Source organism: Lethenteron reissneri, unplaced genomic scaffold, assembly GCF_015708825.2.
Source record: "Lethenteron reissneri isolate LAM-NWPU_2019-01 unplaced genomic scaffold, ASM1570882v1 scaffold_108, whole genome shotgun sequence".
NCBI classification, from domain to species: Eukaryota; Metazoa; Chordata; class Hyperoartia; order Petromyzontiformes; family Petromyzontidae; genus Lethenteron; species Lethenteron reissneri.
In genome coordinates, this window is record NW_026890761.1 from 1 (window position 1) to 13,710 (window position 13,710).

The following is a 13,710-nucleotide window of genomic DNA, read 5'->3' on the forward strand; positions in this document are numbered from 1 at the left end:
GAGACGGAGGAAGAGAAGGGAGGAGGAGGAGGCGAGAGAGGACGAGATACGCGGGACGGGAGGAGGAGGAGAAAGGAAGAGAAGGAGGAGAGAAAAGAAGGATCATCATCATCACGGCTTTGTTTGTCCCAGCCGCGAACTAAGACAGCTGAACGCGACGACACAACCCACACCGGCCCTGCGTCTTCATCATCATCGTCGTCAACAACAACAACCACTGCCCCGTGCTGCTGAGGCTGCCTGCACGGAGCGGGCCGGGCCGGACCCCCGGGGTTTGGGTGGACCGAGATCGGGTGGGTGGTGGGGGGTGGTGCCGAGTCGACCCCGGGATCTCCGCTGTGCGGGACGGAACGAGTCGGGGCCGGGTCACGTTTGTTCGGCTCGTCGGATTGAATCTGGTGGGTGCTCGGCACGGGTCTGGTGGGATAGGGTCTGGTGGGCTCGGCACGGGTCTGGTGGGATAGGGTCTGGTGGGTACTCGGCACGGGTCTGGTGGGCTCGGCACGGGTCTGGTGAGCCCGGTTCGGGTCTGGTGGGATAGGGTCTGGTGTCTGGTTGGTGCTCGGCACGGGTCTGGTGAGTTCGGCACGGGTCTGGTGGCCTAGGCACGGGTCTGGTGAGCTCGGCACGGGTCTGGTGAGCTCGGCACGGGTCTGGTGGGTTCGGCACGGGTCTGGTGGGTTCGGCACGGGTCTGGTGGCCTAGGCACGGGCCTGGTGAGCTCGGCACGGGTCTGGTGAGCTCGGCACGGGTCTGGTGAGCTCGGCACGGGTCTGGTGGGTTCGGCACGGGTCTGGTGGCCTAGGCACGGGCCTGGTGAGCTCGGCACGGGTCTGGTGAGCTCGGCACGGGTCTGGTGGGTTCGGCACGGGTCTGGTGGCCTAGGCACGGGCCTGGTGAGCTTGGCACGGGTCTGGTGGGATAGGGTCTGGTGGGCTCGGCACGGGTCTGGTGGGCTCGGCTCGGGTCTGGTGGGATAGGGTCTGGTGGGCTCGGCACGGGCCTGGTGAGCTCGGCACGGGTCTGGTGGGATAGGGTCTGGTGGGCTCGGCACGGGCCTGGTGAGCTCGGCACGGGTCTGGTGGGATAGGGTCTGGTGGGCTCGGCACGGGTCTGGTGGGCTCGGCTCGGGTCTGGTGGGTTCGGCACGGGTCTGGTGGCCTAGGCACGGGCCTGGTGAGCTCGGCACGGGTCTGGTGGGATAGGGTCTGGTGGGCTCGGCACAGGTCTGGTGAGCTCGGTACGGGTCTGGTGGCCTAGGCACGGGTCTGGTGAGCTCAGCTCGGGTCTGGTGGGTTTGGCACGGGTCTAGTGGGCTCGGCACGGGTCTGGTGAGCCCGGCACGGGTCTGGTGGCCTCTCCGTGTGGACCAAACGGATCGGGTGACCTCATCCACTCGGCATCGTGAGGTGCTGACGGAGTGGCCCGGGTTCGGGTGGAGGTGGTGGTCATGGTGGCAGTGGTGGTGGTGCTGGTGTTGTTGGATTAGACAGAGTTCGTCCTCCCGGCCTTCATCGGTACCACTCGCTAACAGCACTTGCCCCAAACAGTCTGTTAAGGCTGTACGGGTGTCTTTGTCTTTGGTGGTGGTGGTGGTGGGGCTTTGGCTGTGGTGGCAGGCCTAGTGGTTGTTGTTGTTGATGTTGGTGGTGGTGACTGCTGAGATGTGCTGTGTGTGTGTTGCAGGCTGTGCACTCAGTGGTTGTGACGGTGGTTGCCAGGGAAGTTTAGTTTTAGTTGTGCTCGTGAAGGTGGTTGTGGTGCTGGTTGTGGTGATGGTTGTGGTGATGGTTGTGGTGATGGCCACCGACCCCCTTCGTGTGCTGTGCCGGCCTTCATAGGTGCCACTCGCTAACAGCACTTGCCCCAGCAGTCTGTTACAGGCTATAGTGGGGGGGATCTTTGTCTGTTGTGGTAGATGTGGCGGTGAATGAAGATGGTTGTGTGGGATATGTGGTTGAGGGTGAATATGGTTGTGGTAGATGTGGTTGTGTGGTAGATGTGGTTGAGGTTGGGGGTGAAGATGGTTGTGTGGTAAATGTTGTTGAGGGTGAAGATGGTTGTGTGGTAGATGTTGTTGAGGGTGAAGGTGGTTGTGTGGTAGATGTTGTTGGGGTGAAGATGGTTGTGTGGTAGATGTTGTTGAGGGTGAAGATGGTTGTGTGGTAGATGTTGTTGAGGGTGAAGGTGGTTGTGTGGTAGATGTTGTTGAGGGTGAAGATGGTTGTGTGGTAGATGTAGTTGAGGGTGAAGATGGTTGTGTGGTAGATGTGGGTGAGGGTGAAGATGGTTGTGTGGTAGATGTGGGTGAGGGTGAAGATGGTTGTGTGGTAGATGTGGGTGAGGGTGAAGATGGTTGTGTGGTAGTTGTGGTTGACGGTGAAGATGGTTGTGTGGTAGATGTAGTTGGGGGTGAAGATGGTTGTGTGGTAGTTGTTGTTGAGGGTGAAGATGGTTGTGTGGTAGATGTGGGTGAGGGTGAAGATGGTTGTGTGGGTGAAGATGGTTGTGTGGTAGTTGTGGTTGACGGTGAAGATGGTTGTGTGGTAGATGTAGTTGGGGGTGAAGATGGTTGTGTGGTAGTTGTTGAGGGTGAAGATGGTTGTGTGGTAAATGTTGTTGAGGGTGAAGATGGTTGTGTGGTAGATGTTGTTGAGGGTGAAGGTGGTTGTGTGGTAGATGTTGTTGAGGGTGAAGATGGTTGTGTGGTAGATGTTGTTGAGGGTGAAGATGGTTGTGTGGTAGATGTTGTTGAGGGTGAAGGTGGTTGTGTGGTAGATGTTGTTGAGGGTGAAGATGGTTGTGTGGTAGATGTAGTTGAGGGTGAAGATGGTTGTGTGGTAGATGTAGTTGAGGGTGAAGATGGTTGTGTGGTAGATGTGGGTGAGGGTGAAGATGGTTGTGTGGTAGATGTGGGTGAGGGTGAAGATGGTTGTGTGGTAGATGTGGGTGAGGGTGAAGATGGTTGTGTGGTAGTTGTGGTTGACGGTGAAGATGGTTGTGTGGTAGATGTAGTTGGGGGTGAAGATGGTTGTGTGGTAGTTGTTGTTGAGGGTGAAGATGGTTGTGTGGTAGATGTGGGTGAGGGTGAAGATGGTTGTGTGGTAGTTGTGGTTGACGGTGAAGATGGTTGTGTGGTAGATGTAGTTGGGGGTGAAGATGGTTGTGTGGTAGTTGTTGTTGAGGGTGAAGATGGTTGTGTGGTAGTTGTGGTTGAGGGTGAAGATGGTTGTGTGGTAGATGTTGTTGAGGGTGAAGATGGTTGTGTGGTAGATGTAGTTGGGGGTGAAGATGGTTGTGTGGTAGATGTCGTTGAGGGTGAAGATGGTTGTGTGGTAGATGTGGTTGAGGTTGAGGATGAAGATGGTTGTGTGGTAGATGTAGTTGAGGGTGAAGATGATTGTGGTGGTGTGATGACGGTTGTTTAATGCGGTGGTGGTTGTTGATGATGGTAGCGGTTAGTGAATGGTGGCGTTTGGGAATTGTTGTTGGAGGTAGTGGTTAGCGATGGTTAATAGTTGTGGTTTTTAGTGGTTGATAGCGGTGTGATTATTGGCGGGTGGCGGTTTGTGGTGTTATTTGGTTGGGTTAGAGGTTGATGGTGTTGGTTGTGGTAGTGTTGTAGGTGGTGATAGTTAATGGAGGTGTTGATGGTGAGTGGTCGATGGTAATTCTGGTGAGTGGTGGTTGTGGTTGTTGTGCTGTGTGGTTGTGATGGTTGTGGGGGCCATGGCGGGCAATAGTGGTTGTAGTGTTTGCGCTCCAGGATGGAGGAGGAGGAGGAGGGGGAGATGGGTGGATCACTGGATCGTGTGTGCTGGCGGTTAGTGGGGTGTTGTTGATGGTCGTGCTGTAGGAGTGTGGATGTGGAGGGCGGAGTGTGGAGGAGGATGTGTGGGTGTGGAGGAGGAGTGTGGAGTTGTGTGGAGGAGGAGTGTGGGTGTGGAGGGAGGAGTGTGGAGGAGGAGGTGGGTGTGGAGGAGTGTGAGTGAGGAGTGTGAGTGTGGATGTGGAGGCGGGAGTGTGGAGGAGGAGTGTGGGTGTGGAGGAGTGGAGTGAGGAGTGTGAGTGTGGAGGAGGTGGAGTGTGGAGGAGTGTGAGTGAGGAGTGTGAGTGTGGAGGAGTGTGAGTGAGGAGTGTGAGTGTGGAGGAGGTGAGTGTGGAGGAGTGTGAGTGAGGAGTGTGAGTGTGGATGTGGAGGAGTGTGCAGGAGGAGTGTGGAGTTGTATCAGCTGATGATGGTTATTGGAGGAGGCTCGTGAATGACTCAATGGAGGGCAGAGGAGTTGACGCTCACGGAGTGCCGGGTGGCTCAAGCGCAGGGAGTGGCACAGTGGGAAGCACAGGTGGTGGCATCTGCCAGCCATCTCATTCAGTCAATTCATGGCACCTGCTGGGTCTGTTCCGTGACCTCCTACCAGTGGGCCTTCGATACTTCACGCGGCCCTCAGTGCACCTGCCCTGGCACCGACACTTAGTGGTGAACGGCGGTTATGTTATGCTGTGTGGCGGTGGCGGTGATTGCCGATGCTGCGTCGCACGTGCTGGTGATGGTCAGTCATGGTTCGGTGGTTGACATTTGCGGTTGTGGCGGTTGTGCTGCAGGGACTACGAGGAGGAGGAGGGCGACGAGGAGATGGCGGACGCGGCGTCGTACGTGCTGATGCAGGCGGAGAACGGGAGCCTCGTCAGGGTTGAGCACGACCGCAAGAAGAGGCAGTTCTTCATTCGCCTCAATGGTGAGGCCTGCGCGCTCATTCCCTGTCATTCAGTCATTCATTGACTTTCAGTCATGCCGGGTCATTCGGTCACTTATTCCGTCAAACTCGGTCAACGGGTCACCCGTTCGCACAGCCATTCACTCGTTCATTCGCACATTTATTCACTCATCCTTTCGGTAATTAATTCAGTAATTTGTCTCATTGAGCCTATTCATTGATTCAGTCACTCGGTTGTTTTAGTCCGACTTCCGTACCTCCGATTAGCGCGGTTGTTTACGTACGATGCGAAAGAAGTTCAACACACGTACACACCACTATACACTACACTACTATACACTACACTATACACTACACTATTCTATAATATACCACTATACACTACACTACTATACACTGCACTATACACTACACTATACTACTATACACTACACTACTATACACTACACTATACACTACACTACTATACACTCCACTACTCTATACTACACTACTATACACTACACTACTATACACTACACTATACACTACACTACTATACACTACACTATACACTACACTACTCTATACGACACTACTCTATACACTACACTACTATACACTACACTATACACTACACTACTATACACTACACTACTCTATACTACACTACTATACACTACACTACTATACACTACACTACGATACACTACTATATACTACACTACTATACACTACTATGCACTACACTACGATACACTACTATATACTACACTACTATACACCAGAGGTGGGACAAAGTCATTGTTATGCAAGTCCAAGTCGAGTCTAAAGTCATCAAATTCATGACTCGAGTCTGACTCGAGTCCAAGTCACATGACTCGAGTCCACACCCTCTGCTATACACTACACTACTATACACTACTATGCACTACACTACTATACACTACTATGCACTACACTACTATACACTACTATGCACTACACTACTATACACTACTATGCCTACACTACTATACACTACTATGCACTACACTACTATACACTACTATATACTACACTACTATACACTACTATACACTACTATATACTATACACTACTATACACTACTATATACTATACTACTATACACTACTATGCCTACACTACTATACACTAACTATACACTACTATACACTATGCTACTACTACTACTATGCACTACACTACTATTCACTCACTACTATACACTACTATGCACTACACTACTATACACTACTATATACTACACTACTATACACTACTATGCCTACACTACTATACGCTACTATGCACTACACTACTATACACTACTATGCACTAAACTACGATACACTACTATATACTACACTACTATACACTACTATGCACTACATACTTACACTACTATGCACTACACTACTATACACTACGATGCACTACACTACTATACACTACTAATATACACACTACTATACACTACTATGCACTACACTACTATACACTACTATGCACTACACTACTATACACTACTATGCACTACACTACTATACACTACTATAACTACACTACTATACACTACTATGCACTACACTACTATACACTACTATGCACTACACTACTATAGCACTACTTGCACTACACTACTATACCTACTATGCACTACACTACTATACACTACTATGCACTACACTACTATACGCTACTATGCACTACTAGCTACTAGCACTACTACCTACTATGCACTACACTACTATGCACTACACTACTATACACTACTATGCACTACACTATACACTATGCACTACACTACGATACACTACTATATACTACACTACTATACACTACTATGCACTACACTACTATAACGCTACTATGCACTACACTACTATACACTACTATGCACTACACTACGATACACTACTATATACTACACTACTATACACTACTATGCACTACACTACTATACACTACTATGCACTACACTACTATACACTACTATGCACTACACTACGATACACTACTATATACTACACTACTATACACTACTATGCACTACACTACTATACGCTACTATGCACTACACTACTATACACTACTATGCACTACACTACTATATACTTTGATTAGCACGCTTAGCTACGTACGGTGCAAAGAAGTTCATCATACGTACACACCACTATGTGTTTGACGTTGATTGTACCTACCCACAGCAGTCGAACAACGGCTTCTGCTGGGGTGCGGCAACACAACTTGGACAAACCACACACAGAACTGCAGTACACCGTAATACAGGCAGTCCTCTACTTAGCATGGAGATGCGTTACGACGACCCCATCGTAAGTCGAAAATATCGTAAGTCGAAAATATCGTCAGTCGAAGATGGCCTAGCCTACCCAGGAGTCTTAAAGAACGGTGATAATTTAGCAAAACAGAGCAATTTACAGTACCGTACTGTATAAACTTTATATACTGTATTTATTAAGTACAATACTGTATTGCACAGTAAAATGTAAAGTTAAAAAAACAAGGTAAATTCTTAGGCTACCTATATGAACTGCAATTTAATAGAAAGTTTTTTCAGGAAACAATCCTATCTGCCATGAAAACTTTTAACTTGCATTGAACGTATCGTATCGTGGTAACCTTAAAATGAAATCGCTAAAGCTACGTATCGTAAACATGCATTGAACGTATCGTAACGTATCACATTGTACTGTACTCGCCAAGATTCTGTTCGTCGTCTGCATACTTGAACGATGCACGCGAACACGAGGAGAACACGCAAACTACAAATATACAGCAGCAGGCGTCGGGCTTGGGATCGAACCCGCGACCTCCTGTATACCAGACAAGGTACCATTGGAACCTCATTTGCCAGTAAAAATATGATAATTGGTTTTTTACCCTTCTATCTGGCATCAAAACTGACACCTTTTTTTACAAAAAATGTGTCAGTTTTGTTGCCAGATAAAAGGGTAAAAAAACAATTACCCTATTTTGGTACTGGCAAAGGAGGTTCCAATGGTGTAAATGCTTTCCCCGAGCTTTCATACTGTGATGATACATTGTCTTTGAGTTGTGCGCCTTTTGGCGTCATCTGGTCCAACCCATGTGAGACTAGGCTCTAAGGAAAGCTGTCTCGGGTGTGGACCAATCAACTTCAAGGACAATGCACATTATCAGAGTTATGGTTTTTTTTTGCATTATGACTGCAGGTATTGTGGTCTATGCAAACATGACTCCTTGTAAAAAATGTGTCAGTTTTGATGCCAGATAGAAGGGTATAAAACCAATTATCACCAGACAACTAAGGTTCGTGCTGCCAAACTGCATCTTTGTCCGAATCCTTGGGCTTCCGCCCGCAAAGACAAAGGCTCACGGAGCCAAACGTAGGTTCCCCCCCCCACCGCCCCCATCGTCAGGTCGTTCAGTGGCCGCCGTGGCTTGAATCCCTCCTCGCCGTGAAGGTGGCGAGGCACAACGTGGATTCTCAGGATGGATTGCAAAGGCTAAAGGCCGTGCCTGGTGCCCAGAGGTCGCAACCGGGTACCCGATACCCGTACCCTACCCGATACCCGGCTACCCGTACCTGGCCGGGTACGGTAGCCGTTTGCGACCCTGGTGCAGCCGGGTACGGGTACGGGTAGGCCGTGAGTCACTGGTGAGTAACTGTTTTGTCACTCATTTCGGGTAGGGTACGGGTACGGGTAGGGAACGGCTACCCGTACCCGGCCGGGTACGGGTAGCCGTTTGCGACCCTGGTGCGGCCGGGTATGGTAAGGAATCAAAACCCGTTTGCGACCTCTGCTGGTACCTCTGCTGTGCTCTCCAGCTGGCGGGCACTGGAGAACGAGAGGGGATAGGCCTGGGATCTGCGCTCTTCTGTCGCTACTGCCGTGGACGCTTGCTCTGACATTCACCCCTTGATTCCTCCACCCCCTTGATTGCCTCTTCTTGGTTCTTTCGGTAAAGTCACGTAGAAGGGAAATAATAAAATAAAAATTCTTTTTTTTCTTATTTTATTATTTCCCTTCTCCGTGACTTTACCGAAAGAAAATAATAAAATAAATATATAAAAAAAATTTCTATTACTTTATTATTTCCCTTCTACGTGACTTTACCGAAAGAACCAAGAAGAAGAATCCCTGCAGTCACGAAAGCTTTAAATCGAAATGCGCCACGCCTGTTGAGGACTCGGTCTGCCAGAGTGACCGTCTTACCCAGGGGGTGCCACGGTGGCGAGATGCTGACTCCCTGGCCTGGTATGCAGGAGGTCGTGGGTTCGATCCCGACTTTTTGTGTGTGTGCATGTTGAACTTTTTTTCGCACCGCAACCCTGACGCCGTATATTTGGAGTTTTCGTGTCTCTCTCTCTCTCCCCGTGGCCGCGTGGATTTTTCTCTCGGGTCCTCCGGTTTTTCCGTCCGCATTAAGAATCGGCGCGCTTTGAGAGTATTTCCCTGCTACGCATTTTCACGCGATGATGATCAACTTCGTTGAGCTGTCATTTGTGACCACGTCGCTTCGGGTGGGGCCTTACCTGGTAAAATAAAATAAAAAATTGGTCCTGTTCCGTCCCATCCACACTGCGTTCGGAGTTGTTCGCTATCAGCACTCACCCCAACAGCCTGTGGAGGCTACGCGGGGGGAGCGTGGGGGTGGGAGGATTTTCACCTTTGTGCCGCGCAGGTTACAGTGACCGGGCCGTGCTGCTCTACGAGTACATCGGCAAGAAGACGGTGGACTTGCAGCACACCGAGGTGCCGGACGGCTACCGCGGGCGCGGCATCGCACGCCTGCTCGCCAAGGTGCCCCGGCACACGGCGCTTAACTCTCTCTCTGTCTCCATCTCCCGGTGAACCCACACGGCTGTCCCGGTGAAACCAGCACGTCTCTCACATTTTACTCACCCAGCAGCAAGCTGACCCAAAACTTAATCGTGAACCATGCGTGGGTCATGGTTTCGACTATGAAAGCCATCCGCCGTGGTGGTGAGATGTTAACTACCTCGCCGGGTATGCAGGAGGTCGTGGGTTCGATCCCGACCTTGACGCCTGCTGCTGTATATTTGGAGTTTGCATTTCTCTCCGTGGCGAGATGTTAACTACCTCGCCTGGTGTACAGGAGGTCGTGGGTTCGATCCCGACCTTGACGCCTGCTGCTGCTGTATATTTGCAATTTGCGTGCTCTCATTCCACGTGGTCACATGGATTTTATCCTGGTGCCTCCGTTTTTTTTCCCTCCACATTTTAGAATCGCCATGCTCTAAATTTCCAAGCGATGATGATAATACATTCTAGATTTGAAGCTTTCGTGACTGCAAGGATTCATGATCTTAGGTTTTTTCGGTAAAGTCACGTAGGTAAAAAATGAAATTAAAATTAATAAAAGTAATAATAGAAATAAAATAAGAAGCAATAAAAAATCACGACGTTTTTGCTTGATACAGTAAATCTGGCTGTGACGGTCCCACCTGATGACGGAGACTTGTGTTGCCTCTGAAACTTTTATTATTTTTAATTTCATTTTCTACCTACGTGACTTTACCAAAAAAACCTAAGAAGATGATAATCCACTTCGTTGAGCTGTCATTGGTGGCCAGGTCGCTTCTGACAAAAGAGCTACGTGGCTCCGCGGGGCCTCACCTGGTCAAATAAAATAAAAAAAGTTTCGTTTTAAGTTGAAATGTGTAAATTTATAGAGCATTTGCCCGTTATCGGGTTACACGGGGGATCTGTGTGGATCTTTCCTCTTGTCACCCCACCCCTCCCACCCGTCCGTGCCGCCACCCCCACCGCCTCGCCCTCCGGCCCAAGGCCTCCATGGACTTCGTGGTGGAGGAGGACCTGAAGGCGCACATCACGTGCTGGTACATCCAGAAGTTCATCAAGGACAACCCCTTACCTCAGTACCTGCAGCGGGTGCAGAACTGACGCCGCCGTCGCCTCTTCCTCCCGCCGCCTCGTCGCCCACGGCAACCCCCCCTCCCCCTTTCCTCGCCTCCACCGGGGCAACGGTAACCCGGCAACGGTAACCGGGCAACGCCGACGGTGCTCGGCTGCGTCGCCCTGGTTAGTACGTCCGGTCCTCCGGTGGGCGGCGGTGAAGGGCGGCGGGGGTCGGGTGGTGGTGGTGGAGGGGAGCTGCCATCTCCTCGCCGGCGCTGGCGATGGTGCCCGAGCGTTTGCCGGGAGACGCGTGGGACTCGTGCCGCGCGTGCGATGGACGGCCCCTGCCGCCGCCACCGCCGCTGCGGAGGCGGAAGAGGCGGTGAGGACGCAGGGGTGGGGTGGTTCCAGAACTGTTCGGCGGCGGCGGCGGCGGCGCTCGAGAGAGAACTTTGGGAAGCGTGCGATGGCACGGCCGTTGAGGAGGGCGGCCCACCGTAGCCACACGCCGGGCGGAAGGCACGGGGGCGGATTAACTCGACACACAACGACGACGACGACGCTGCCGCCGTTTTTACTCCCGCCGCTTCGGAATCCCGGTTTCACCGCGGTGGGGGACGTCGCGGTCGCGGGCGCTGGAGCCCGCGGTGCGATTGCCCGGCTGCCCGCGTTGTCGCGGAGAGCGGTGATCCGTTGAGGGTTGTGCGTAGGCCCTCCCGGGGTGGGGCGGGGGACACACCATGCTGTCCCTTCGGTTTCGGGCAGCGTGCGCTTGGGCTGGACGAGGGAGTCGCCGCGCTGGGTTAGAGTGTTTGGGCGAAGCGACGCATAACGAGACCGGGTGTAGAGGGTCATTGGGTCGGGCAGAGTGATTTGGGAGTGGACAGAAATTAATTGGCCTGTCAAAGAAAAGTTTTTTCGGGGTTGTGCAGAGGGACATCGAGGTAAGGATGCGTCACGGCATTGGATCAGAGAGTCATTTGTCTGCGCAGAGCCATATAGCTGGACTGGAGAGGCAGTTATTGGGGTGGGCAGTTATTGTACCGGGTGGAGAGTGTTTGGGATTGTAAGAGAGTCGTTGGTTTTAGGAACGCATCATGGGACTGTGCAGAGAGTCATTTGGCTGTGCGGTCATTGGGCTAAGTAGACATTGATTGGGGAAAAGTACAGTGGAGGTTAGCCACTGGGTAGAGAGTCACTGGGGTAGAGAAGTCACTGAGCCTTGTAAACATGTCGTGGTGTCTGGTGAGAAAGTCGGTGGGCTAGGTAACGGCATCGTGGTGTCGTGCAACTGGGCGAAGTGATTTGTCAAGGGACTGGGTAGAGAATCGTTGGGCTGCACAAAGACAAAGATCCCCCCCGTGTATCCTGTACACAGACTGTTGGGGCAAGTGCGGTTAGCGAGTAGCGGCACCTACGAAGGCCGGCACGGCGCACGAAGGGGATGGGTGGCCAACGCCAAGCCCGGCCGCTTTTGTCTCCCCGGTGGTCGATGTTTACGGAACGCACCAGGTACTCATTTGAGGCCGAGTCGACCTAGAGGGAGACCCCGGACCGGTTCAGATAATCGTCACCAGTGTTGTCCGTGAGCGGTAATCGAACCCGGGCCGCAGGTGGTTCGTAGTGCGGCTGCGCTACCGCTCCCCGTTGCAAATGGCCGGCCACACCCGTGAGTTCTGCTGGAGGCAGGAGGAGTTTGAATTTGGAGGGCAAGGCCATAAAATCACTGGAGCTTCTGTAGGTTCTTGATCTCTCCACACTCTCGCGCTCTCTCTCCCTCTGTCTCTCACGCTCCTCACCAGAGGTCGCAACCGGGTACCCGATACCCGTACCCTACCCGATACCCGGCTACCCGTTCGCGACCCTGGTGCGGGCCGGGTACGGGTAGACCGTGAGTCACTGGTGAGTAACTGTTTGTCACTTATTTCCCAACGTCTTGTCTCTTCTCACAATTCAAGTTCCTAGAATCAACCCACCCGCGCCTGCAACATGGCTTCATCCCAGAGATCGCAACCGGGTACCCGATACCCGTACCCTACCCTTACCCGGCCGGGTAGGGTAGGGTACGGGTACGGACGGGTACGGATACCCTTTTGTGACCCTGGTGCGGCCGGGTACGGGTAAGGAATCAAAACCCGTTTGCGACCTCTGCTCCTCACTCCCTCCGTCACGATCTCCCCGGGTTTATTTGAATCGTCGTGCACACAACCCCCGTTTGACGTCGTTATTACTGTCTCGAGCATGGTCCAAGCTTCGCATCCGCCCCCCCCCACTACTCTCCCCCTGCCATCCTCGACTTAGTGCCTTAGTTTTTATTTATTGTCTTAGGTAGCTAGTACGTGTCCGTGTGTGTCTGCGAGTCCGTGTGTGTCCGTTTGCGTGCGCACGTAAGTCCGTGCGTGCGTGTGTCCGCACATCTGTAAGTCCGCGTGTCCGTGCGTGCGCGTGTTTTCCGTGTTGGATTTGTTGTGGTGCTATTTTTTGTTATTTTTTTATTTTTACCGCATTGTAGTCTTTCTGGCCTGTAACCGTATTCGATGGCTCGTCGTCGTCGTTGTAGTACCCGAGCTTTTATTATTTGAACGTCCCGCCCTGTTCGTCACACCCGGCGTCCACGTTCACGTTCGTCCGCAGATCCGGCGGGTGCGAGAGGTAGGGGAGGGGGGGGGAGCGGCGGCGACGCTGCAAACTCCACGGCGAGGAAACGCGATTTGGGAGAGACGCAAATTCTCCCGGGCGGAGACGACTTCCCGGAGAGACGTTGCGTCGAGTTGGGCCGCGCGCCACGGTTTGGCGGCGCCTTCAACCACGGAGCACTTTGGCGTAGGCCGCGTGCCGCAAGGCCGTCCCCGGCGGCAGTCGCGCCGCGGTTAATCGTCGCCGCGGCCGATGGGAGAAAACCGATTCCAAAAATGGCTTTTGACGCCGCGGCGAATGGCAGCGGCCTCCGCGGTTTATGCGGCGCGTACGATTGGATTGCGTACGTATGTACGTTGAACTTCTTTCGCACCGTACGTAGCCGATCGTGCTAACCGTAGGTGCAATGGAAGGACAACGAACTAAACACAAAAAAGCACTTCGAAAGAAATTACTTTTCAATCTCGACGATTTTCAAGTTTCATAG

General features: G+C 52.2%; 1 protein-coding gene across 1 annotated transcript; it reads left to right on the forward strand.

Moving 5' to 3' along the window:
* The first annotated feature begins 264 nt into the window (after positions 1-264).
* Positions 265-12,877, forward strand: LOC133361457 (protein NATD1-like). The gene is made up of 4 exons (XM_061580373.1): positions 265-398; positions 4,606-4,739; positions 9,388-9,506; positions 10,515-12,877. The coding sequence occupies exons 2-4, from the start codon at positions 4,637-4,639 to the stop codon at positions 10,629-10,631; spliced, it is 339 nt and encodes a 112-aa protein (XP_061436357.1). The 5' UTR covers positions 265-398; positions 4,606-4,636; the 3' UTR covers positions 10,632-12,877.
* Positions 12,878-13,710: the final 833 nt, after the last annotated feature.

Coding starts and splice junctions, on each gene's coding strand:
- LOC133361457 (XM_061580373.1), top strand. CDS start 4,637: ATGGCGGACGCGGCGTCGTACGTGCTGATGCAGGCGGAGAACGGGAGC. Junction 4,740..9,387: donor GTTCTTCATTCGCCTCAATG/GTGAGGCCTGCG, acceptor TGTGCCGCGCAG/GTTACAGTGACCGGGCCGTG. Junction 9,507..10,514: donor TCGCACGCCTGCTCGCCAAG/GTGCCCCGGCAC, acceptor CTCCGGCCCAAG/GCCTCCATGGACTTCGTGGT.